Source organism: Schistocerca nitens, chromosome 10 (genome assembly GCF_023898315.1).
Source record: "Schistocerca nitens isolate TAMUIC-IGC-003100 chromosome 10, iqSchNite1.1, whole genome shotgun sequence".
NCBI lineage: Eukaryota > Metazoa > Arthropoda > Insecta > Orthoptera > Acrididae > Schistocerca > Schistocerca nitens.
Window position 1 is genome coordinate 52,370,934 of NC_064623.1, and position 25,237 is coordinate 52,396,170.

General features: G+C 40.3%; 1 protein-coding gene across 1 annotated transcript in view; it reads left to right on the plus strand.

The window, feature by feature from the left end:
• LOC126210483 (mucin-12) overlaps window positions 1-25,237 on the plus strand; it is a 388,877-nt gene that overhangs the window by 329,565 nt on the left and 34,075 nt on the right. The window contains exons 4-6 of the mRNA XM_049939717.1: window positions 9,432-9,718; window positions 13,897-14,109; window positions 20,310-20,431. Of these exons, the coding sequence (XP_049795674.1) occupies window positions 9,432-9,718; window positions 13,897-14,109; window positions 20,310-20,431 (622 nt within the window). The remainder of the gene's footprint in view (window positions 1-9,431; window positions 9,719-13,896; window positions 14,110-20,309; window positions 20,432-25,237) is intronic.

The window sequence follows — 25,237 nt, forward strand, 5'->3', positions numbered from 1 at the left end:
ATTATTCAAACACTATCAGTGTTTATGATGTACAGCTGTACAGCAATAGTGTAGAGGAAGTCGATATGAAAAGTTTTGTATAGGACACTTGTGGTCTATCAAGTCAGGAAACTACCTCAAATTGGGATACAACTACTACCGAAGCTAAAGCGCATGCACGATTTTCAATATTCTCACTCTCTCTTCATGCAAAGTATTTGTCATAGAGAAAAAATTAATAAGACCTTGCATTTAGAAAATTTAATCTAGTTTAATTTTGTATTGCCACACACTTTCACTGGAGAGTGCAGTTTTAAAGTTATTCAAGAAAAACATGCAAAAGTGATATTAACTGTGATCCACGTCAGAAATCATTTGAAATAGGGCATATGTCCTAATGAAGTCATCCCTCGAAGAATGTACCTTTCTTCCCGACTCGACCTGTTTGTGTATAAAACTCCTGCTTTATAAAACAGCGTCACCTCCTCTTCTTAAACATAAGGTGCGGTTGCCTTCTCCCAATACATAAAGTTGAAGATGTTAATTTTACACAGAACACTGTCAGCTGTCTACATACTGTCAGAGTCAAAACTGTTTGTATTAAACATAAGATTTAAGTGGAATTTACATTCCTGAGTCAAAGTATTCGGTTAAATTACAGGTTGAGTGGCTAGTGAGGAATGCTTTACTTTGTTGTTTAATATATGTGGATTTTCAATTTATTGCCTAATGACTACCAGCAGCCTGGTACAGAATTTTCTATCAGAGAATAAAATTCCCTTCTGAATCCTAGTTAGGGATCCATAGCCTACGTGGAAATTATTTTAATTTCTCTTGTTTTATGGTTGTGAATTGTGTGATTAATCCTGAATTAACTCTTCTTATTAACTTGAAGTATCATTAGGGAGGACACAAAGAGGCTTGTAAATGTAAGAATCCGAAGGTCACTGAGCAGATTCTGCAAGCTATCCAGTTATCAGAGCAACACAATATTCCTACTGCATACTTTTGTAGAACCAACATTTTTTGTTCTTATTGCATTGTCCCAGAAGATTGTCCTGCATAGCTCTGCCAAGTGAAAGTATGCTAGAACCTTGTCTTCAGGTAGATTTCTAAGTGCAGAGCAGGCAGAACAGAGATTTTTGTTGAACTTATTCACATGCTTGGGCCAACACAGTTTCATACTTCTGATATCTGTGAGCAATTTTGTTTATCAAGACACAGGAAATGTTGGTCACAGGCCAATAAAGGTTGCTTTTTTATGCACTATGATATTTGTGATCTCTCAGATTTTCTTTGTGCAACTGATTAATAGTGAGCTTCCACAGAAATGACCACCTATAACTGACCCAGCTGTCTTATTCGTGTGCTGCGAGATTTGCCTGGACTCCAACGAGACTGAGGGTTATTGTTGGTCTCACACGATTATTTGTAGCTGAACTGGATTCCCAATGTCCACTGCTCTCTTTGGTGCTCTCGTTTTACAGATACTCTGTGAAATACAAACTCCTCAGTGTTTTCCAACACTGATGGATGTGATGGTGAGCAAGATTTTAATAAATTTAGTGCCTGAACCCAAGCATTATTTAAATTATTTTTTTAGGTTTTTGATATATCCTTTTTTTTTTTGCAGTAGACTCCTTAGTATGCTGTCTTTGAAACTTGGTGTTTGCAACATGATTCGAAGCAGAGCTTGGGGACAGGTGATTGGCTCAGCTGTTTCAGTTGAGTTTGTGACTGATGTTCCCTGCATCTTTCCTCAACTGTTCGGACAGTCTGCGCAACATAAGATGTGCCGCATTCACGTGGAATGCGATAATATGCAATGCATGCCCGGCTTTTACATCTAGGGCTCACCCGACTAAAACAACCAAGCAAATCAGTTGTTGCTGAGCTCTGCCTTGAATGTAAGGGAAGAGAAAGGCTTGGTTAATATTGTAAGCAAGTTCAAGTGGGTATAAGGTGCAGTACCTACGTAGACATAAACAAACTTGCACAGTATGTACTAGTGTGGAGAGCTGTATAAGATCAGTCTATCGACTGAAGACTAAAACAGCAGCAGCAGTTCTTTTTTCAAGGATTCATATCTTTAATACCAGAACATCCCTAATTACATGTTTTTAAACCTATTGCATGCAGTACTTCACATGGTTAAGTCCTAATCATGTAGACATCATAAACATTTGGACACTATTTTAGCTCAGTACTAATTTACATGGAAGAGCCAAAGAAATTGATACACCTGCATTATGTAATATAGAGCCCCTGCAAGCACTTAGAAGTGCCTTAACATGATGTGGCATAGACTCGACTAATGTCTGAAGTAGTGCTGGAGGGAATTGGCACCATGAGTCCTGCAGGGCTGTCCATAAATCCAGAAGAGTACGAGTGGTTGGAGATCTGTTTTGAACAGCATGTTGAAATGCTTCCCAGATATGCTCAGTAATGTTCATGTCTGGGGAGTTTGGTGGCCAGTGGAAGTGTTTAAACTCAGAATAGTGTTCCTGGAGCCACTCTGTAGCAGTTCTGTATGTGTGGGGTGTCGTATTTAGACAGAATGCTTACGTGTCATCTGTCAGAGTCCTGTCTAGACGTATCGGGGTCCTGTATCACTCCAACTGCACACACCCCACACCATTACAGAGCCTCCACCAGCTTGAACAGTCCCCCTCTGATATGCAGGGTCCATGGATTCATGTTTCAAGGCATCAACAATCCAATGTCGATGTTGACAGGCCCAGTTGAGGCATAAAGCCTTGTGTCACACAGTCACCAAGGGTACGTGAGTGGGGCTTCAACCCTGGAAGCTCATATTGATGATGTTTTGTTGAATGTTTCACACGCTGACACTTGTTGATGGCTCAGCATTGAAATCCGCATTGATTTGCGGAAGGGTTGCATTTGTCTCATGTTGAACGATTCTCTTCAGTCATTGTTGGTACCATTCTTGCGACGATATTGGAGATTTGATGTTTTACCAGATTCTTGATATTCACAGTACACTTGTGAAATGGTTGTACGGGCAAATCCCCACTTCATCACTACCTCGGAGATGTGTTCCATAGCTCGTGTGCTGACTTTACATCTAAACTCACTTAAATCTTGATAACCTGCCATTGTAACAGCAATAACTGATCTAACAATTGCACCAGACACTTGTCTTGGATGCACTGCATTGGAATACGCCTGCCTATACCAGTTTCTTTGGCAATTCAATGTATTACCAACATTGTCTAAAACATACTGATAGCTACCCCATCAAATATGTGTCCTGTGTCTAGTTGATTTTTTTCACTGTAGGTGATAGCAGAGGAAATGTAGGAAAAGAGAAGTTAATAGCTGGGTGGAAGAGAGAATGGCCATATAGTGTGATGAGAATTACAGAGATTTGGGTAGTTTCATAAAACATCTGAAAGGGGACAGAAAAGCAAGAAATGTTTCGTATTAGCCCCTTTGAGCTGGACAAAATCAAAGATACAAGCAACAGTAATTAGGATGAAGGAAGTAAGAAGTGTTGTGATCGAAGCAGCTGCTGTGCTTATACAAAGGATGGTAGTCCAGAATGACTATTGTCATTCAGGAAGGAAGAGGAGATACCAAAATATTGAATTCAGATTATATTTATTTAGTGTCATAATGAGGACAGTTATCATAAACTATGTAATTGCTGAGATAGTAGACTTACAGCCCATGGGGTGAACTTGACAGGGAGAGTAACTACATACAGATGAATAATTAGTGTAGAACCATAGCAACTACAGCCAGTCCCCTGGTTTCTTGAGGAGATATGAAATACAAGCACTGTACAAAATGAAGAAATTTGATGCTGATATGGAGGACAGGAAAGCATGTGGTTGTCAAAAGGAGGACATGTTATTTTAGAATATGTTTCAACTTGATGCCTACCAACATTATTAAGTAGCAGTATTGTAATTCTGTGTGAACTCTTTCAAAACTCTGAATATTCCAAATGGTTAAACAGAGTGGCCAACTTGGCACACTTTATTCATTGCTGTGATCGACTGGACAATGAAACTTGTTACACAGCTCAACAACTACAAACAAGTGTTCCAGGAGCTCGACTTTATGAATGACAGGTTTAATGTTGGGCTACGTGGAATGTGATAGCTGACAGAAATTGACATATGAAGCTAATTAATCTGGTATAAAATTAAATGTAACACAGACAACTTTCCCACCCTCCAGTGCAAGGGAGGGATAGGGGAGGGCTAATAGGGCATGAGAAAATTCCAAATTTTAAATCTCTAGGTAATAATAAGTAGCTACAAGAACATTTCTGAGAATTTTTTGTCAAACCCCCCCCCCCCCCCACACATGTAGTGTGTAAACTTAATGGTTAGGTTCTCAGTAAGTCTACTTACATGAATATTACAGTCTATCTATCCCGCCTTGAAGAACATTAGGGTATGTGGAACAAATATGTAAAGAATATATTGTGACAGTCGCTATTAACTGTTGGTATTTGTGCGGCATGTTAACCATTAGCAAAATATTAATAACATTATTAGTTCCAATATTTGAAAAAAATAGCCGTTGTTGTTCTATATTTATTCTTACACCTAACAGTAGAGGTCTTCCCTTATGGATAGAAAAGCTCCTACTTTCAAACACGTTATTTCTTTTGCAATTACATTTCTAAAACAACTGTTTAGTGTGAGCTGCTACCAAAGTAATACAAGCAGACATGTTTAGTTTGATGTAAATGAAAATAACAATTTGTGAGTTATCCCACAATGTACAATCTAGCAGAGGTTGCTAACTGTGATTCCCAACTATAGAACCCAGAGATTCGGGTACTTACAATGATGGTGATTTAACAGATGTGTCTTAACACTTATTATGATGAGAATAGTGATTTGTATATAGTGACAAGCTGTTACTGATATCTGTGGACCGAGCGAGGTGGCGCAGTGGTTAGGCACTGGACTCGCATTCGGGAGGACGACGGTTCAATCCCGCGTCCGGCCATCCTGATTTAGGTTTTCCGTGATTTCCCTAAATCGCTCCAGGCAAATGCCGGGATGGTTCCTTTCAAAGGGCATGGCTGACTTCCTTCCCCGTCCTTCCCTAATTCGATGAGACCGATGACCTCGCTGTCTGGTCTCCTTCCCCAAAACAACCAACCAACCTGATATCTGTGCAACAGTATCATGTTTCCTTTTGAATTTAGAACAAGTCATGAACATTGTTTTGTCATGTACTGCAGTTGCATATTTACCATTTCGTCTGAAATTTGTTCTTATTGTTGGCCATAACAGCTTTGAACAGCTAATTTTCTGAAGACCACTGTAGAAAACATGAAAATTAGCCTACATTACATTCAGTAGTAACATTTCAGGTCCTTCATGTTGCTGATTGTAGTAGCATAGTTATTTTAATCAAATTAGCCACATTAGTCTCAGAAATTCTGACTTAACTTGAATTAAAATATGCAAAATTTGCTGCTATCCTTGTGTTTGTGGTCATATAGGGAAAGATGTGTACAAATATCAAGTATGGTCACAGTAATTTCAGCTACAGTCTGTAGAAATATTCTGAAGAATAAGTAGTGGAATGAAGTTGAAATAGAAAATAATAAATACAGGATGTTTTACAGTAGCATGTATTGTTCACACATAAGTCATATCCTCACAGAATAAGTCTGCATAAGTACACGTGAAAGACTTACAATTAAAATTAATACCAAAGTCTTCTGTAGTCAAAATCAAAACCTCAATTTTCAAAGGCAGTTATGGCAGTAGTATCTATTAACATTGAAAGCATATGTACATGAAGGAAACTGTACTGTCAAACATTTATGTGAGATGAACTATGACTATCTATCAGAGCTCCAAAGAACGAGATAATTTGGGGACCAAAATAAATGGTCTGCAGTAATCACTTGTAGGCCAAATGTGCAGTATTAGCTAAACTGGGACTTAACTTCATATCAAGAGGCTTGATATCTGATGAAATTGAAAATATGGTCAATGAGTGTAAGCCTGTTTTCAAGTAGGAGGTAGTGGCCTATAGACTCACAGTAATTAGGACTAGCAGGCTGAAGGTACACCTAGAAAAAGGACACTGTGTGGGATTGAATGTCCAGTACATTTAAGTCTGTTGGACCAAATAGAAATGAGCAAGAGATACTTACTGATGGATGTAATAATGTTAGTATGAAATTATAATCATTTGTTTGAGGTGTTGAGTCAGATGTAAGTAAAATTTTATTCTTTACATGCTTATTCTTTCTTGATGTAACAACCAGAAAAAATGTATGTATTCATTTGAAAAACTTTGGTCACAATCTAGAAATACATGTTAGTGACCTCTTTAGTGTTTGTAGCTTGTTGTCCATGTGCTCTCCTTTGTCTTATTTTTGTTTTATGAAGGCAGTCAGCTGTTTCATTATTTTAATATACACACCCCCCCCCCCCCCCCCGCCAGTTCTTCTTGATATGTTCATATATCATTCTCCAGTTGTCTCTGCAGGACAGTGGCTTAAAAACAGATTTTACATCATAACTAGTTGCAGTGTAATACAGTATCTATATACTACTTGTTTCAAGTTTAGGTTCCTCATCATCGGGTACATGTCTTTTACATCTCATCATTTGATGTGTTTGTTTTACTTACTCTTATTTTGAAATTGTAATTGTCAAGGGAGGGGACAATAAACAAATACACCGGTAACATTGCTCCAACACACTAAAACGCATTATGATGTACTTTGTTTAAAATAACTTTGTGATAACAAAATGGAAACTCCTGAATGGAATAATACATAAAATAAAATAAAGGAAACGCAACCAATAAATCCATAACTGACTGATATCTAGCACATAGAAATACACAACAGTAAACAGTGTGTTTACTAGCTTTCGAGCTCTTGCCCTTTCTCTAGAAGAAGTACACACATTCACACACAGACATGCAAATGCACAGAGCTAAACTGTGATAAGTGTGTCAGCAAGTAGAGTGGCAGGTGCCAGCCAATCGCAGTTCTTTTTCCTAGCACAATGCTTTCACTATGTTGCTCGATTTGGTTACCTCAGAAACAGATTCATTTTCCACTTTCCCCATCATCTTCAGTGTCATTCTAGAGCACATCATCTTCATTGCTATCCAGAATATTTGAAATACAACATTTCTTGAATGATTTTACAATTGTTAATGTTTTGGTGCTTTTTCAGGCAGCTGAAACGCAGTGTGTAATAATGTGGGGTGCAGCACGCTTAATTTTTCCTGTTGACGTCAGATCACAGTTTGGTTTGCGAAACCATTTTTCTTACTGTTCCTGAGTGAAACCTTTGAAAGTCTTATTTACACTAATGTCCAGTGGTTGTAACACGGAATCCATTCCTCCAGGAATAACAGCAAGGTCACTGGCTAGGTTTGTATCTTTTGCGGTGTCTGTGAGATGACCACAAGATGCACTGATAAAAAACATTGATGGTAGCTTGGAAAAGCCCACCATGATGAAAACTTTCATATGTTCTGGAGCCAGTCAAGCATTAAAATTTCAGTCACCCATCACTTCTCTTGATTTTGAATTATGATATAATTGCGGAACAGCTTTTTATGTTTAGGTGTCTTGAGGGTTGTTTCCTGCTTGAAGAGTAAGAAAGGGGGAAATTTGCATCCATCTGCTGTGATTTGCCAGCATTATAGTCAGCACTGTTTTTACACCCTGATGTTTTGATGGTTACTTCTCTTGTCACCATCTCATCAGTCGTGCAATTATGTTGCATACCAAATCAAATTGGCATCTCATCAGCATTACCTATTTGGCCCATCGAAAAATTCTTCTCTTTCTGAAGTTTGATGACATACAGCTGAAATTCTTGAACTTTTTATTCAGAATCCTGTGTAAACTTTTGTCATAACTGTTTTACCACATTTTAAAGATAAGCCTGACCATATTATAAAGTGAACAACCCATCCACAGATAGCCTTAAACTCTTGCCATGGTGTATTTAGAACCACCAGCCACCTCTTTTGCTTTGTTTGTCGTGGTGTCACTAGTCACAGGATGCCCATTCTTCTTCCTTTCATGTATGAATTCCAAAACATTTGCTTCAGTGTCAGGATGTCTTCTCCTGTGGAGGTTCAGTGAATATCTTTCTAATAGTGGTAGAAACTAATAATGCCAATGTCTTTCGTTCATAAATGAGCATTACTCTCAGTTCTACTGAAATCTTGTCCCACCATCTTATTACCATATTTTTCAGCATAAAGAATTACTTTATGCTTGAAAGTAGCATCATATACCGTTTTTTCTCTGTTTGCCTTCCATTTCATGACAACCTAATGCAAACATACTACACATTAATTGACCAACAATAATGTAGCAAAGTTCAGAATTAAAGCAATGAATTTTAACATAAGGAACAATACTTAAATTTGATTGATATTGTTGGTGAACGATGGATTCCAGTTTGTACAAGAATGTAATGCACCATTGAATCTTATGTGCATCCCAATTTTGAATACTGCACATAGTAAAAAAGTGCACCCTAGATTTGCATAATAATAAATTACAGCATACACAGATGTGTTTAAGCAGTCATTCTTCCCATGCTCCAAATGTAAATGTAACAGGAAGAAACCCAATACGTGGTACAACGGGAAGTACCCTCGTCCATACACCTCGCAGTGGTTAACATTGTAACATGTTAATTCCATGTTGTTCTGTTTTCATGGATTTTGTTTCCCAATTTATATATGTTCACTTCATTCCTAATGTCATCATTTTCACTCTAATGTAGTATGTCATTTTATTACTTTGAAGAATCTCATTTCTGCAGCCTGAATTCTCCTCTCTTGTTTATGTCTGATCCACAACTTACTTATGTACAAAGAAGTAGGAGTAGACACGGTTTTACAGAATTTTAATTCTCTATCTGTCATGTTTTTGTTTATGGGCACCAGTTGATTGTTCCCCATATATTTCAGAATTCTGCTTGTTTGATCTCTCTGGCTCTGTCACATTCATACATCATGTTCTGTATAACTCAAGCATTTCACTTGCAGTAACATTTCATTATCAATAGCAGTTCTTGATCTTTTGTTGTCTTCTCCTTTATAAGCCATGTTTTTTAAAATTATTATTTACCTTTTTATATTTCAAGGTTGGATTCTTTACATATTCTGCTCAACAAATAAATTCCCTTTCATAGGTCATTTGCTTTGGAGAAAAGTGTGGAACTGTGTGCACAATAAAAGTTAAAATAATTTGTTGGCTATACTGGAATATTTGCTGTTTGAAAATGTCTACTGACTAGTTCACCTGTGTATTTGTGAATTTATCAAATATCTGACTGAGATTTTCCTTTTTATACAGTGACATACTGCTTTGTAGCTTTACAGAGAAGTAGTGAGGAGCGGCTAGGCTTACAGATGCATGCACAGTGCTGCTTAAAGGCCGTGACACGTGTTGGGATGCCCAGCAGGAATGAACCTGCGTACGGCGAGCAATGCCGGGGCGCAGGGCTCCCCGACGAGCGACTACGTGGACGAGGGCAGCTGCTGCTCAACCGGAGAGCCCCCTGCCAGCGACTCGAGCGGCTGCTCCTCCAGTGGGCGCTCGCCTGCCAGTCCCGGCTCCGCCATTGCCGTAGCTGCCACCGCCACTGCCACGGGCACCACCCCCGGCACCACACCCGTAACGGGTGCAGCCGCTGTCGCTGTGATGGCTGCCCGCGGCAAGCATCCGCAGCATGTCCCCTATGACCCTCTGGTAAGTGTGGGCTTAGTTTTGTAATCTCTTACCCTTATCGGTTGTACATGTAATTGGGGGAGAGGGTGGAAAATAAAGCAGCAGAATTACAAGACTGGTTTGATAAACTTGGAGGAAAAAAAAATTGTTCCATAAACAGCTCACTTTACCTCTAGCCATAGTCTATTTTGAGGAAAATATACTTGGTCCATCAATTCTCCAGCTTTTTCATCATGTCAGAAAAATTGGTTCTGTCAAAATGCAAAATCCTGATTGATTGCAACCATCACTTCCTCATTTGATGAAAATTTCTTCCCAGCAATCCGAAGTTTCAAGTTATAAAGTATGAGGAAGTACCTTGAGGCTAAGGCTGGTGAATAGGGTGGATGAGGAGCCAATTCAAAGCCCAATTCATGCACTTCCACCAATATTATGAGTAATGTTTGGGGTGGTGCAGTGGTTTGCAATTAAATATCACCAGACATTGTGTTGAAATTTTGTGCCAGATGATTTTTTTGTCAATTGTGAGCAATCTTGACACCCACCTTACACACAGTTTCTTCTTAGCCAGTTCTCTGTGTGGGATATTATGCACACACTCATTTGATGTGCCTACAGTCTCGGCAATCTCATGAATTTTTATTCGGTGGTCCTGTATTACTATATCATCGATTTTGTCAGTGGTTTCCTTTGTGGTGCCTACAGTTGGGCAGCTGGAGTGCGCTTCAGTGCTTGTCTGACCATGTTTAAGCTCTAATCCAGAAGTGAATGGTCTTCAGTGATGGTGCAGTGCGTGAACTTAACCCAATTCTGCTTTGATTTTTGTGGCAGTCAAAGCCTTCAGATACAAATGTTTAATAACAGCACAGAACTCGGTTATCTCGATTTTCAATTGCAATTGACACCCTGACCAATTCAGGCAGGTGTATGATGTAAATTGTTGAAATTTGCTACACGATCCTCCGAATAATCGAGCTTACCAACCGTGAGGGTGCAACAAAAACGTACCATTCTTTCATTGAAATTTATTAGACTCATCAGACCACTGCCGTACGAATTTGAAAATTGCACAGATGAGTCTTCCATATGGAACACAATTTTACTCGTTCCACTGTGTGTCCTAAGGGTTGAATCATTTTCATTGGTTGAATTACATTCCATTTATTTCTGCATTTTTAAGCACACATTAATTCTCACAAATTAAAAGTGAATATAACAGTACCTCATAAACTTGTCGCAAACACAATGAAAGAGATAAGGTGCAAACTCATAGTGTCACAGTGTCTTGGCACATTCAGTTTTAATGCCCCCATGCACCTGTGTTTTATTACAGAATGTGGTTCATCATATGGTTTCAGATCTGAAACTCCACTCTTTCTTATCATCTCCAATATTCCATCTCTAATATTCAATAGACTTTATTTGTTCAATAACATAATTAACTTTCACCACCATGAACATGGCTGTCACATTTACAGCAGTTGCAGTAAGTATAGAAATTGAGACCCTCACAATCTGTTGTCAGCTCTAAAACTTGTACATAACTATTTGAGTATCACATGTCCAATAAGTTAAATATATCAGTTACATTATGACAACACAGTACATTTACCTTTTCTATTTTCATTCATTATGTCATATGGCATCACTTTCTGTGTGCAAAAGTGTTTGTTGCACCTAGGTGTGTAATTAGGAGAATGTGTAGTGTCCATATTAGAAACTCTCGTGGACAGCTCTCCAAACAGTGGGGCATATTGACAGCTGCCCTGCAGTACATTTATTTTCTTCTGGAATATATTGTCAACAGTCAGTCACAATCTGGAAACGTTGCAACATATATAAATATAATTCTAGAAACGTGGAAGGTATAGCGAATAGATCTGGTCTCCAAATTTCATCTGAAAAGACAAAATTAATGACAAATATAAAAAATGCGCTGAAACGTGAAGAAATACAAATAGAATGAGTTAGCAAATTTAAATACCTTGGAGAAACTACTCAGCAGAACGGCCTAGAAAAATTTGCAATAGATGTAAGAGTTAATAAAATGGAAGGAGCATATGGTTTTTCCAAAAATTATCAACAACAAGTAATGTGTAAAATGGTGTAAACATTGGTGAGACCAGAATGTTTATGAACATGTTAATGTTTTAAAAGTGAATTATAAGCTGGGGACAAAGTAAAGGTACTTGAAAGACAGAAGAAATGAACTGAAAGAAGTATCAACAAACAACTGGAAATAACAGAATGAAACTTTTTTAAGAATAAAATACTAAATTTAGAATACTTTCAATGCAGAAGAAATAAGAAATCCTCTAATATGGACAGAAGAAAGGAAAATGAAGCCTGGGGAGAAGATCAAGGAACATGGGAAAAATAGGAAAAAGCAGAGGAACTGCAGTGGTCCTAGTAGGTCAAGAAACAGGAAGGAGAAATGACTTACACCGTCCATCACTCAGCATAAGTGAGGCACAGAATGGAGGAATATTTTTAGTGTTAATAGATACTTCACATTACTGGGTAAGTGATCAATACTTAATACATGATAAAATTATTTCAGTTTTTGTTTGAAGTTAATGTCTTCCTGACAACTACTCCTGCTCGGTAGGATATGGTCTGGTCACATCAATGGGACCACAACCTATGTTCAACATAGGCGTATGTAACAACTGATGGACTGCAGGTGACAGCACTAACAGGGGGAGAGTATATAAAGCTAGTTGAGAGGGATACGGAGAACAGAGTGGTCACTGCCGTAGTGTGGAATCGGAGATATTTATCTGGCATCCAAAACGGTATGATCATTGGCTTTCGGGTCAAGTGTGGAAGCTGTTTCTGAAGCAGTTAAGTTTTTAAACTGTTTACATGTTGCTGTGGTTAAAGTGTACCATGCACAGTAGAATGGTGCTATCCAAAACCATCACTGAGGCAACTGTGGTACACAATAGGCTGTAGATGACAGGGGTGAATGACCAGTTGAGAATCTGTGGGACCACCTTGATCTGGCTGTTCACACCCTGGATCTTGAACTGAGAAACCTAGTGCAGCTGGACATGGCACTGGAGTCAACATGGCTCCACATCCCTGTCAGTAGCTTCCAGAACATCACTGACTCTTTTCTCGCAGATCCGTGCTGCAGTGATTATTTAGGCTTTTAACAGGTGGTCACAGTCACGTCAATGTGACTGGACCATGTGGGAAGTGAGACACTAAAAGTGATAGCTGAGTGCTGCTATTTGCACAGCAATATAACTGGTGCCGCAGAAGTAAAGAAGGTATAAAATGCAGACTTCGATTAGCGAGTAAAGCTGTTGTAAAAAAAGAAAAGAAAGAAATGAGAGAGACCCACTAGCATTAAATATACATTGAAGCGCCAAAGAAACTGGTATAAGCATACATATTCAAATACAGAGATATGTTAACAGGCAGAATACGGTGCTGTGGTGTACAATGCTTATATAAGACAACAAGTGTCTGGTGGAGTTGTTAGGTTGGTTACTGCTGCTACAATGGCAGGTTATCAAGATTTAAGCTAGTCCGAACGGGCTGGCCGAGCGGTTGTAGGCGCTACAGTCTGGAACCGTTCTAAGTTCTAGGGGACTGATGACCTCAGAAGTTAAGTCCCATAGTGCTCAGAGCCATTTGAACCGTTTTAGTCTGAACGTGGTGTTATAGTCAGTGCACGAGTGATGAGAGACAGCATCTCTGAGGTAGCGATGAAGTGGGTTTTTTCCCATACGAACATTTTGTGAGTGTACCGTGAATATCAGGAATCTGCACCCAGAAAAAGATCCTGTGACAATGGGAGCATTTGTGGTGAGTTAAAATTTTGTTCCACCCTGGACTCAGAATATAGGTGTCTGCTTTTCTGTGGGTATCTGGGTGGTGGTCTATAAAGTTTGGTTATAGGTGGGAGGTACCAGCAAAAGTAACACTGTGAGGGCAGTACGTGAGTCCTTTCCAGATAGCTTAGTCGTAAGAGCACTACCTGTGAAATGTGATAAAATGTGAGACTTCAGCTTAGAGACCCAGTTTGGTTCACAGTTTTAACATGCGGGGAAGTTTCAAGATGGTACAGACACCACTGTGATGTGAGTGAGTGACTGTGGGAACTTCAAAGTTATTTCAATTTTTTTGGTAGCATTAGTGTTTGTTTCCTAGGAGCTCCTACATGTATGCACTTATTATCCTTATTACAGGTTCACGTTAATTCCAAACCCCCTTATTCCTTTTCCTGCCTCATCTTCATGGCGATCGAGGACTCTCCGGGCCACGCGCTACCGGTGAAGGAGATCTATGCTTGGATACTGGATCACTTCCCGTACTTCAAGAATGCACCCACTGGATGGAAGAATAGTGTGCGGCACAATCTCTCTCTCAACAAGTGCTTCCGGAAGGTCGAGAAGGCTCCAGTGAGTAACATAATTTATTTGTTCCTGGTTCAGCTCTGATGTTTTACATTTACAGTATCTCCTTTGAGAGCTAGAAGACAGGTATTTGAAATAATGTAACTGTATGATACAGAATGCTCTATTGAAGTAATTACACAAATATGTGTAATATTTAATGACAAATGAAACAAGGTCACATCTCATCTAAGAAATAAGCAAACACTGGATGAGTGATGACCGTTATATATATATATATATATATATATATATATATATATATATATATATATATATATAAAAAGAAAGATGATGAGACTTACCAAACAAAAGCGCTGGCATCCTTTCATCTTTCCCTCTCCTTCCCCTCTTTCCTGATGAGGCAACAGTTTGTTGCGAAAGCTTGAATTTTGTGTGTGTATTTGTGTTTGTTTGTGTGTCTATCGACCTGCCAGCGCTTTTGTTTGGTAAGTCTCATCATCTTTCAACAACTTCTTTGCCTCTACTCTTCCACCTCGACTGACATCTCTGCCCAAACTCTTTGTCTTTAAATATGTCTGCTTGTGTCTGTATGTGTGGATGGATATGTGTGTGTGTGCGAGTGTATACCTGTCCTTTTTTCCCCCTAAGGTAAGTCTTTCCGCTCCCGGGATTGGAATGACTCCTTATCCTCTCCCTTAAAACCCACATCCTTTCGTCTTTCCCTCTCCTTCCCCTCTTTCCTGATGAGGCAACAGTTTGTTGCGAAAGCTTGAATTTTGTGTGTATATTTGTGTTTGTTTGTGTGTCTATCGACCTGCCAGCGCTTTTGTTTGGTAAGTCTCATCATCTTTCTTTTTAGATATATTTTTCCACGTGGAATGTTTCCCTCTGTTATATATATATATATATATAAACAGAGATGATGTGACTTACCGAACGAAAGTGCTGGCAGGTCGATAGACACACAAACATACACACAAAATTCAAGCTTTCGCAACAAACAGTTGCTTCATCAGGAAAGAGGGAAGGAGGGGGAAAGACGAAAGGGTGCAGGTTTTAAGGGAGAGGGTAAGGAGTCATTCCAATCCCGGGAGCGGAAAGACTTACCTTAAGGGGGAAAAAAAGGACAGATATACACTCGCACGTGTGCACATGTACGGATGGATGTGTGTGTGCGTGTGCGTGTGAGTGTATATCTGTCCTTTTTTTCCCCCTAAGGTAAGTCTTTCCGCCCCCGGGATTGGAATGACTCCTTACCCTCTCCCTTAAAACCTGCATCCTTTCGTCTTTCCCTCTCCTTCCCTCTTTCCTGATGAAGCAACAGTTTTTTGCAAAAGCTTGAATTTTGTGTGTATGTTTGTGTTTGTTTGTGTGTCTATCGACCTGCCAGCACTTTCATTCGGTAAGTCACATCATCTCTGTTTTTAGATATATAATATATAAGTGAAGAGCCACAACAGCTGTTAAATGATCCTTATAACATGACGACCAGTTTGACAGTTTACAGCTGCATTTTCAACTTAAAACGAAGGTAATGTTCTTCAATTTTTCAGTTTCTTTTGGTTAGTCTGTTTCTCTATATCTGATCCCTCCAACATGTCTTTATCGGCTATTAATGTTCTATTGTTATGTTTAAGGTTTCCTATTGTGGTTGTTACCTGATCTATTTTTCTGCCTGCATGCCGCTATATGCTACTGCTACACAAGTCTATTCCACATGCTTTCCCAGTGTTGAATTTATGTAATTATTTTCCTATCAGTTCTGTTGGTTTTCACTTGCTATTTGGGATCGTCGACTGCATCATTCTGCCAGTTGTATTACCCGCCTACCGTTCTTTCGATGAAATTTTTATTTTTATTTGACTAAGAATGATAGGCTGTCCATTGCATCCCAGTCTGGATTTTATAGGAATTGATTGTGAGTACTGTTATTGTTATTTACTACATTATTTTGTAACTTTGGGTAAAGATAATACTGCTTGCTATATTTTTCCCGTTTTTTTTTTTCTACTCAGATGTGTACGTGAAGACGCAGCTATGAGCTGTGAAACTGGTCGTCACAGACAGCTGTGGTTGCCCAGAGTATAAAGTGTTCCTCTTTTTTTTTTTAAATCGTAGAATTGACATTCCTTGTCACATTTTAATTTGTTTAAACAGATAATTGGTTTTTGCATCACACCCATTTCCAGATTGTGCTTCAGAAACTTGGCTGAGGTTGAATTCTACGGTGTACTTAAATATAGGTGTTACTGTTCTCCTTTGAAGCTCAAAGTGACGTGATTTTGTGTTACTGTTTTTTCTTTGTCAAAGAGTTTCAGGCACATGAGAGTTGTATGCTTTTAATCACTTGGCCTCTATGAAGGGATAAATATAACTTTAAAACCTGCCATTCTTTATGCCTCAAGCCTTCAGCCATTACTATTCACTGTAGATAATCAGCAAAAAGGGCATATTTTTAAACCAGAGTCTAAGGAACACCCGACACATTTGTTCATACCCTGCAAGTCACCTTAACAGTGTGAGGTAGAAGGTGTAGCATGTACTGGTTTCACTTCACATCCATTTCTCATGTTCAGTTTATGAACTGTGCACAGGAAGATTGACTGTTGGTGAGCCTCTATATCGACTTGAACTTAGATTTTTATAGTCGTGATAATATTGTGAGATGCAGATAGGAGGAAGTAGCGTCTTTTGACTCTTCTTAGAATATACATTCTCAGTGTTGAACAAAAAAACCTCTCCATGATGCACAGTGCCTCTCTCAGATAAGCTATGTTATTTGTGTATGAATTACTTTTGCATAGTATTCTAATAAAGCTGATGGACAGCTGCCTTCCTTAAATTAGCTTCGAGCTGTGATTTCGCCTTAAATCAATACACACAAGTATCTCCAGGACCTAGAAATGTCACACTTCAGACTGTTCCCTATTATAATCACCAACAATGCAAACAGTAATGACTCTTTCTGTCCGTTCACATTCAGTATGTTACATGTGTCTGCATTAACGATCAACTGTCAGTTGCTGCACCAAGTGACAATACTCTGTGGGTCTTGCAGCATTAAACTTTGTTTTCCTGGAATTATAATTTCTCATGTCAATCTGGTTTATTTTATGTATTTTATGAACATTAATAATCAAGTGACACACCCTGTAAGTATATTTGAAATTATTTCAGCATGTGATGTCCATTCAAGTGTTATTGTGGCTATTATAACTTGTCAAAATATATGTAATTTAGAAAATATTGATCATATAATGAGAAATCAGGATTGTTACCTGGCCCAGTGATGATCAGTTTTTCATCACCCCCCAAACACCCCTGCCCTCCCCCTCCACCCCCCCCCCCTCCACCCCCCAAAAAGAAAGTATTCTGGAGAAATATTGAAGTATTAAAAAACTAGAAACCCGCCTCGATTGCGAAAAAATCACCTAGGTTAACACTAGGTGCTTTTTTCACAATCGAGGCAGGTTTCTAGTTTTTTAATATACTAACCAACGATTGCTGACGCGCTGCAATGTTAAAGTTTCTGGAGAAATAGCAGAATGATTCTTAAAATGCGACAGCTGTAATTTTCAGAAAGTACACAGGAGGAGCTAGAGTGCTGCCTTAGAAACAGGCTACAGTACCTTCTCTGTGAAAATGGAAAAGTCATCCAGGAAGCAAGTTCTCTCAGGAGTTCTGCAGGAGTTAGTTCCTGTCCCACTGTCACTCTCCTTGTATGTCAATGACGTCAGTTCTATCCTCCTGTAAATATTGTTTCTGTGTTAATGACTTCTGGCTCTACTGCAGTCTCAGATGTAAAGATATCAATGCCATCATTGTCTAGACAAATGGTGATATGTCTTTGGTATTAAACCTGGAACTAAAATCCAAATGCAAAGAAAACTGAAATAATTTCAGTATTTCATTATAAAATAGGAAATTAATTTGTTCTTAATTATGTGAACATTTTCCTCCTGGGTATTCCAATACTGTATCAAAAAAAGGTGAAGAACTTGGATGTAACTTTGGATGACAACCTCATCTGGGCGGAAAATACCACTGGCATGTGCAGAAAGACTTCTGCTTGTCCCTCTGCCTTCCAGAACTGATAAGACTTGTCGAGGTCAGAAAATTTGGTCGTATCCCTTCTAGAGATTCCTATCTTTCTAAGATTGTCCGCTTGTGACTTGCCCATGGCAGTTATCAATTGCAGCTTTATTAATGAAGGCACCTGTTTAGGATGATTAATCATGTTCAGCCATTTTAATGTGGACAATTACGAACTCATGGCAAAGGATAAGCCACCAACCTTCAATTTTATGTGGATTGTAACACAAGCTATTACTTTCTAAGCTGCTGCAAGTCAGATGTAGCATGTCAGTGTTACATAATGGGTTGTATGTATCAATAAAAAAAAAAAAAAAAAAAAGAGATCATTCTCTGGAGAAGATTCTCAGAGCAAAAGACTGTTCTCTGAGAAAGTTCTCAATTTGATGCAAATAAAAAATTCAGAGGACCTTATCTGACGGGAGAGTTCTTTCTCACAAGCTCTCCTTCTTGAGAATTTTCTCAGTTTGCTTCGTCCATCATCTGCAGCACAGAACACTTGCGTAATTGTACTTTTCATTCATCTTGCTCAAACAATGGAACTACTCAGTGTTAAAGTATGGAACCAGCATCAGTGTGTTCTGAAACAGTCACACTACATTTCTATTTTGGTTGTACATGCGACAACAGACAGTTGGTGAAAATGCGTTTTCTGATTATGCTTCCGAATTTTCTGTGTATGTGGAAACTTTATTACCAAAAAAGTTAGGAGAACACATTATGTGAACAAAGTCTACGCCAAACTGGAAATGTATTAGGGTTTCCTAACACAAGAAAGTTTAGGTTAAAAATGATGCATAACGTTCTACTCATGCATCAAGTACTTCAGCAGTTGACCATGTGGTTTCTTTACCAAAAACGCAATACTAGCTGTGTGATAAACTGTTTATTCATTTTACCTATCCACCTACTTATTTTTGTTGTTGTTGTTATTATTATTATTAAACTGTATAAACTTCTACAGTTTTTCTCATCAGCATTTCTTCAGGTTACATCACCTCTCTCTCTCTCTCTCTCTCTCTCTCTCTCTCTCTCTTTTTCTTTCAAGTAACTTCAAATCTACCATTTTATTTAAAAAACTTCGATAAAACTTAGCTTCAACAGAACTTGCCCAGCTATGCTACAGAGCTCATTTAAAAAAAACTGAGAATGTTTTCCACTTGTGAAAAACTTATCTAGATTTGTGTATATGAAATTAGAGACCATTCACACTGAGTAACTTCCCTCCACCAATTTACTCAACCTGAGAACATTCTCAGCCAAAGTGTATTCTCTGTCTCACTTTATTTCTGCAAACCTGAGAATGTGCTCCAAAATTCTGAGTATAAAGTACATTCTCCGTTAATCCCCCTCCCCCAATACAGCCCAATAACCATGAAGCTTAGCGTCAAGAGTGTCAGCCAACAGTGCGGTATGTAGAGTTGGTTTCTTTATCTTCGGCATGTATTTGTTTTGTCCACACCGAAATGACTAAAAAAAGGTAAATAATCTTCCAAAACTGGTAGCATTATTGGTAAAGGACGTTATAGCAGAGCTGGATTTTTAATTTACTGTGCTGTTATCGTGTTCAGTCTGCCTCCACAGCTGAGTAGGGAACATGGCTGACTGCCATGCTAGGGACCTGGGTTCGATTTCCAGTACTGCTGGGGATTTTCCCTTTGTGGGAGGACTATTGCAGCATGCACTTAGCCCCGTGATGCCAGTGGAGGAGCTACTCAATTGAGAAGTACCGGCTCCAGGTCTGCTGACCTGACTACAGTCGGGAGAGCAGTGCATGACCCCAGGCCCCTGCATCTCCGTGACACCATCAGCTGAGGATGACACGTCGGTTGTCCAGGCTCGGTTAGCCTGTCTGTGACTAAAAGGGCAGTTACTTCTTGCTCTGTTTCCATTGTGTATGCCTTGCTTGTCATAAGAATTTGTTTTTTTCAACTCTTTTTATCCACTATTTAACAGGTGTTCAGTGAGAATTAAAATTATCTAGAACAGAAAAGTTTCCAGCTATTAATTATACTAGTTATTTATTTACTCTGAATAAAAAATAACTATTGGTATTCGTTTTGGTAGCTGGGGAACAGTGATATGGATTGTTTCCACCATCGGTGAGTGTACTGAGATTTCTTTGACAGTGTGCTTCTGGCTTTCAGCAGAATTTGGGTAAAGGTTCCCTGTGGATGGTTGACCCGATGTACCGACCGAACCTCGTGCAGGCACTTGCGAAGTCGCCCTTCCATCCGTACAGCACCATTGTCAGCAGAACTGCTTCTGTGAAGTAAGTAGCCACTGAGGAATACATTCCCATTTTGTGCTGTTCCTTCTGATGTATATGCTACCTTTGTGTGTTGTTTCTAATTTCTGAAGGCAAAGTTTAATGTATACTGCTAAATGGCTAACCTGAGGCCCAGTTGCAGGTTGCCTGTGTAATGTCTTGCAGAGGCAACAAAAATTTGGTTTTTTAGTATTTCATACAATATTGCTGAATTTAAATGCTGTCATAATCTACTCATTAAGAGCTTTAATTTTACTTTAAAGATTTAACACAGTAAGTCAAGTATTAAAGCAAGAAACTGTGTATCTGTTTTGAGTCTGTGTAACTTGTGGCATGCAAATTACCCAGATTACATTCATCCAGTATTTGAGAATGAGTGCACTTAGTGACTTCCAAAAACCCTTTGCACAAAATTTGAAGCATTTATGAAACTTTTTCTTGCTGACACACACACACACACACACACACACACACACACACACACACACACACACACACACACACAAAACAAAAAACAGGAAAAACGTTTGAAAGAATTGGCATGGTGGTTTACTGGTTGACTGTAAAGCTTGCCTTCCCTATTCCTTGGGCTGTGGGCACAAGATTGAGGGTGTACTCTGTGAGAGGCAGAAGGGACAGATGCCTCTCCCACCCTCCTCCTACACCCCACCCCAACTCTCCCAGAAACAAAAAAAACTTTACGAACTGGACTCAAATCCTGCTCCCACTTTAAAGGCTGAAGTACCAATGCAGTACCAGTTAAAAGAAAGTTAGAATATGTAATGAATATTGACTAGTAGCAAGTGTGTCCTGAGTATTTTTTTTTTTTTTTTTTTTTTTTTGCAAACATTCACAACTGTTCACCATTCATTCTGAAGTTATCATCATCTCTAAAGTGTAAAACGAAAATTTGCTTGCCTCTTCCCTAAACTACAAAACAAAAATATCACCCTCAGGGGCTCAGCATTCGTTTGCTGAGTATGGGCTTGGCAACCCCGTGGTTACTGGGCGGGGAACTGGTAAGTACCGCCAGTCCCATGGTACCGTAAGCTCTAGGCTCGCTTCAGCGACCACCACTGTATGGTGCAACAGTGGAACGGGAATGAGGATCTTGGCATGACTGGCCAGATCACGAGGGTGGTAAAAACCTCTATAAAAATAAAAAATAAAACCCTTGATATCAAGGTGTGCTGTGCACTGTTGAGTTGGAACAGTTATTAGCGGGCAACCTCTGTGGAACCTGCCACGCCTCAGTTGTATAAGGCTTACCTAAGCACGTGGGGCTCTGAGTAGGTGGACTTTTAGATCCCTGGTTGCTCATGGGACCAAGATGGATCATTCGAAGTCTTCTCTTTCATCTCCCAGCGGAATGGATGGGCCGCTGGTAGGTAACAATAGGTAACAACACCCAATCAAATAAGAGTCCTCCTGACTCTGTCATTTGTAACAGAACACATGCTGTTCCTCAGAATATGTTTCTAATAGTTAAAAGAAAAAAGGGCAGTTTTCAAAAACTTCCACCATTTTAAGTACAAAAAGGATCGGAGGGTGGAACGTCAAACTCTATCAAGTGATTGCGAAACAGGACTCTGTTGGTCAAAACGTCAAATTACCAACAAGTAAAGAATCTTCAATAAGTTCAATGCCTCAGGGAGTATACAATTGAAACTGAACTGTACACCACCTTGAACTACAGCAAAGATGTTGTGTCTTGCAGAAACCTGGTTGACATTCTCTCAGAAGAACTGAAAGCTGAATGGTTCCGGTAAGGCATTATTGATGCGCAGAACATTACGAAAAGAGTGGATGGCAGTCTAGTGAAATCGGACTCATTTATACAGACGTTCAGCAGCATGAAACTTCCAGGGCACGTTAAGGCTGGCTTCCTATGTCTTAGAGTACGGCCTTATTTCTCGAACCTGATGCACTGTTTTAAGTGTCAGCACTTTGGGCACACTATTTTCAGATGTAAGGGAGAAGCCACTTGTGGCAAATGTGGGAAGGCCGCCCATGAAGGAGTTGGCTGTGTAACCTCCCCCTCACTTATCGACCTTAATGACAGTGAAAAATTAAACCACGTGTACCTAATGGAAATTTGGGAAAAGCAATTGTCACCGAAGTTAATCTGTCGATAAAGAGGGAGGAAAGGGTTACATCTAAATGAAAGGAAAAATGCAAATGAAATTGGTGGAAATTAATTTTGAAAAAGGGTAAAGTTAATGAAGAAAGTAAATGTGCAGTCGTTACATTAACAATCAACTGGCATTAATTAGATATTTGAGATTTGGGGAAAATTACAGTCGCCAGTCCTATGGACAACTACTATAATAACTGAAAAAGAAAGGTTAATGCACATATAATTAGCACTAAAACTGTGGCAACTGAAGGTTGACAAGTTTTGTGTGAAAACTGAATGTTTGTCAGAAGTAATAAACTTCACTACACTCTGACTTAATTGGCAAAAGAATTAATAAAACCGGAAAATTGAAAGTTAATTTAGTGACTGAAATTAATAGTGAACTTTGCTTCTGAAGCACTATGAAACTAAGTAAAATAAGGTTAGTCTTGGGCTACCTCAACAATCATCTCAAAAGCTACTTGAATCTACACAATTTAGAAATAAGAGATTTAACTTTGATCTTTAATTAAATGATTCTGAACAATTAACAGTAGTAAAATTTAGTACGTACCAAGCTGAGCTGCAGTCACAGGTAAGCTAAAATATGGTAACAAAACTGTTGTGGATTGGCAGGAGCCAATCCACGGGGTTTGGAGGAAGCCGAAAGGCACGCGTTAAGCTCACGCAGGCTGGCGTGAGGTCTGGAACATGACACGGAAATGAGACTAGTAAAAAAGGTACGTAGCTTCTGGAATACTTAACTTTAATCCATAATTGGTGAACATCGCTCTGACGGTACATGCATCACAAGATAAATAGCAAATGATAATGGCGTCTTGCTAGGTCGTAGCAAATGACGTAGCTGAAGGCTATGCTAACTATCGTCTCGGCAAATGAGAGCGTAATTTGTCAGTTAACCATTGCTAGCAAACTCGGCTGTACAACTGGGGACGAGTGCTAGGAAGTCTCTCTAGACCTGCCGTGTGGTGGCACTTGGTCTGCAATCACTGACAGTGGCGACACGCGGGTCCGACGTATACTAACGGATCGCGGCCGATTTAAAGGCTACCACCTAGCAAGTGTGGTGTCTGGCGGTGACAACACATTCCTCCCCCGCAAATCGGCGTACGGTTGTGTTATAAGGCTTCCGCCTGCCGTGGGGAGGACCCCATGTTGACGTGTGCGACGAGGTGGGGAGCCTAACAACAGGCGAGGCTGTGCCACACGCACCCTGCCATTCGGTCCGAGGGGAGCTAGGAAATGCCTGAAAACCTAGTCCAGGGTGCATGCCAACATGCGGTGTATGCGCCCGTAGAGAGACAGGAGGGGCCGAAGAGTCGACCTCCATCGGGGCGGGGCACCCGACGGGCAAAGACGCCATGTGGTCCGGAGCGGGCAAGAGTTCCATGTCGGAGGACAGCTGGTCACGGGAAGCAATCGGCGGCGCGTGACCCAGGGAGGCGCCTGGCGGATGCAGCGACGCGTCCACTGCGGGCGTCGCCGGCGGGAGAACAGGCGGCGGCGCGTCGCCATGGGGCAAAATGGAAGGCAGTGTCGGTAACACCTGGGGATGCGGCGAGCCAGTAGATGGGTCCCCAGGGCGCTGACCGGATGGCACCGTCGCTGAAAGCAGACGGGGAGCGGCAGAACCCGTGCGACGACAGAGGCGCAGCTGATTGAGATGCTGGCGCACCTCACCAGAGGCCCCCAAAACCAGATACATAGCGCGGCCGAGGCAGCGAAGAATGCGCCCTGCGAGCCAACGCCGTGAACCTCGATAGTTACGATAGGAGACAACGTCGCCTGGAACAAAAGCAGGTGTCTGCCGCTGCACAGGAACCTGATGCGGCGGATGTAGCAAAGACATCAAGGTTCGATGAGGACGACCGTGGAGCACCTCAGCCGGTGAGCGACCATCTCGGGGCTGAGAGCGATACGAAGACAAAAAGAGCAATAACGCGTCCTCCCGAGAATGAGACTCTTTCAACTTCAACATCTGTGACTTGAAAGTCCTGACCAAACGTTCAGTGGCACCGTTTGACTGCGGCGAAAACGGCGCGGACGTCAGATGTTGAATACCATTGGCCTTGCAGAGTGACTGAAATTCTGCGGAAATGAATTGTGGGCCATTGTTGGAAACAATGGTCTGTGGAAGACCTTCTATGCAAAAGATAGCAGATAACGCTTGGATGGTGGCAGATGACGTCGTGGAAGACATCCTGACAACAAAAGGAAAATTACTGAATGAATCTACCAGAACCAACCATCGAGCACTCCAGAAGGGACCAGCAAAATCGATGTGTAAGCGTTGCAAGGGCAAGTGGCTTTCGGCCATGCAAAGAATTTCCACGGTGGTGCGGATTGTTGTTCGGCACACGCCATGCAAGAAGAGCACATATTCGTAATCGCAGCATCGATTCCGAACCAAGTACAGTGCTGACGAGCAAGTTGTTTCATTCTCACTATACCCCAATGTCCTTGGTGGAGAAGCCGTAAGACAGAGAACTGTAACGAACGTGGGACCACGACCCTGGACTGATCATTATCAGAACGCAACAGCAAAACACCACGTCGAACAAAAAGACTCTCCTTGTGAGCAAGAAATCGGCGAACCAACGGATCCTCGATCCGTGATTTTGACAAGGGCCATTGCGTAGCAACAAAACGCAAAACGGTAGCAAGGACAGGGT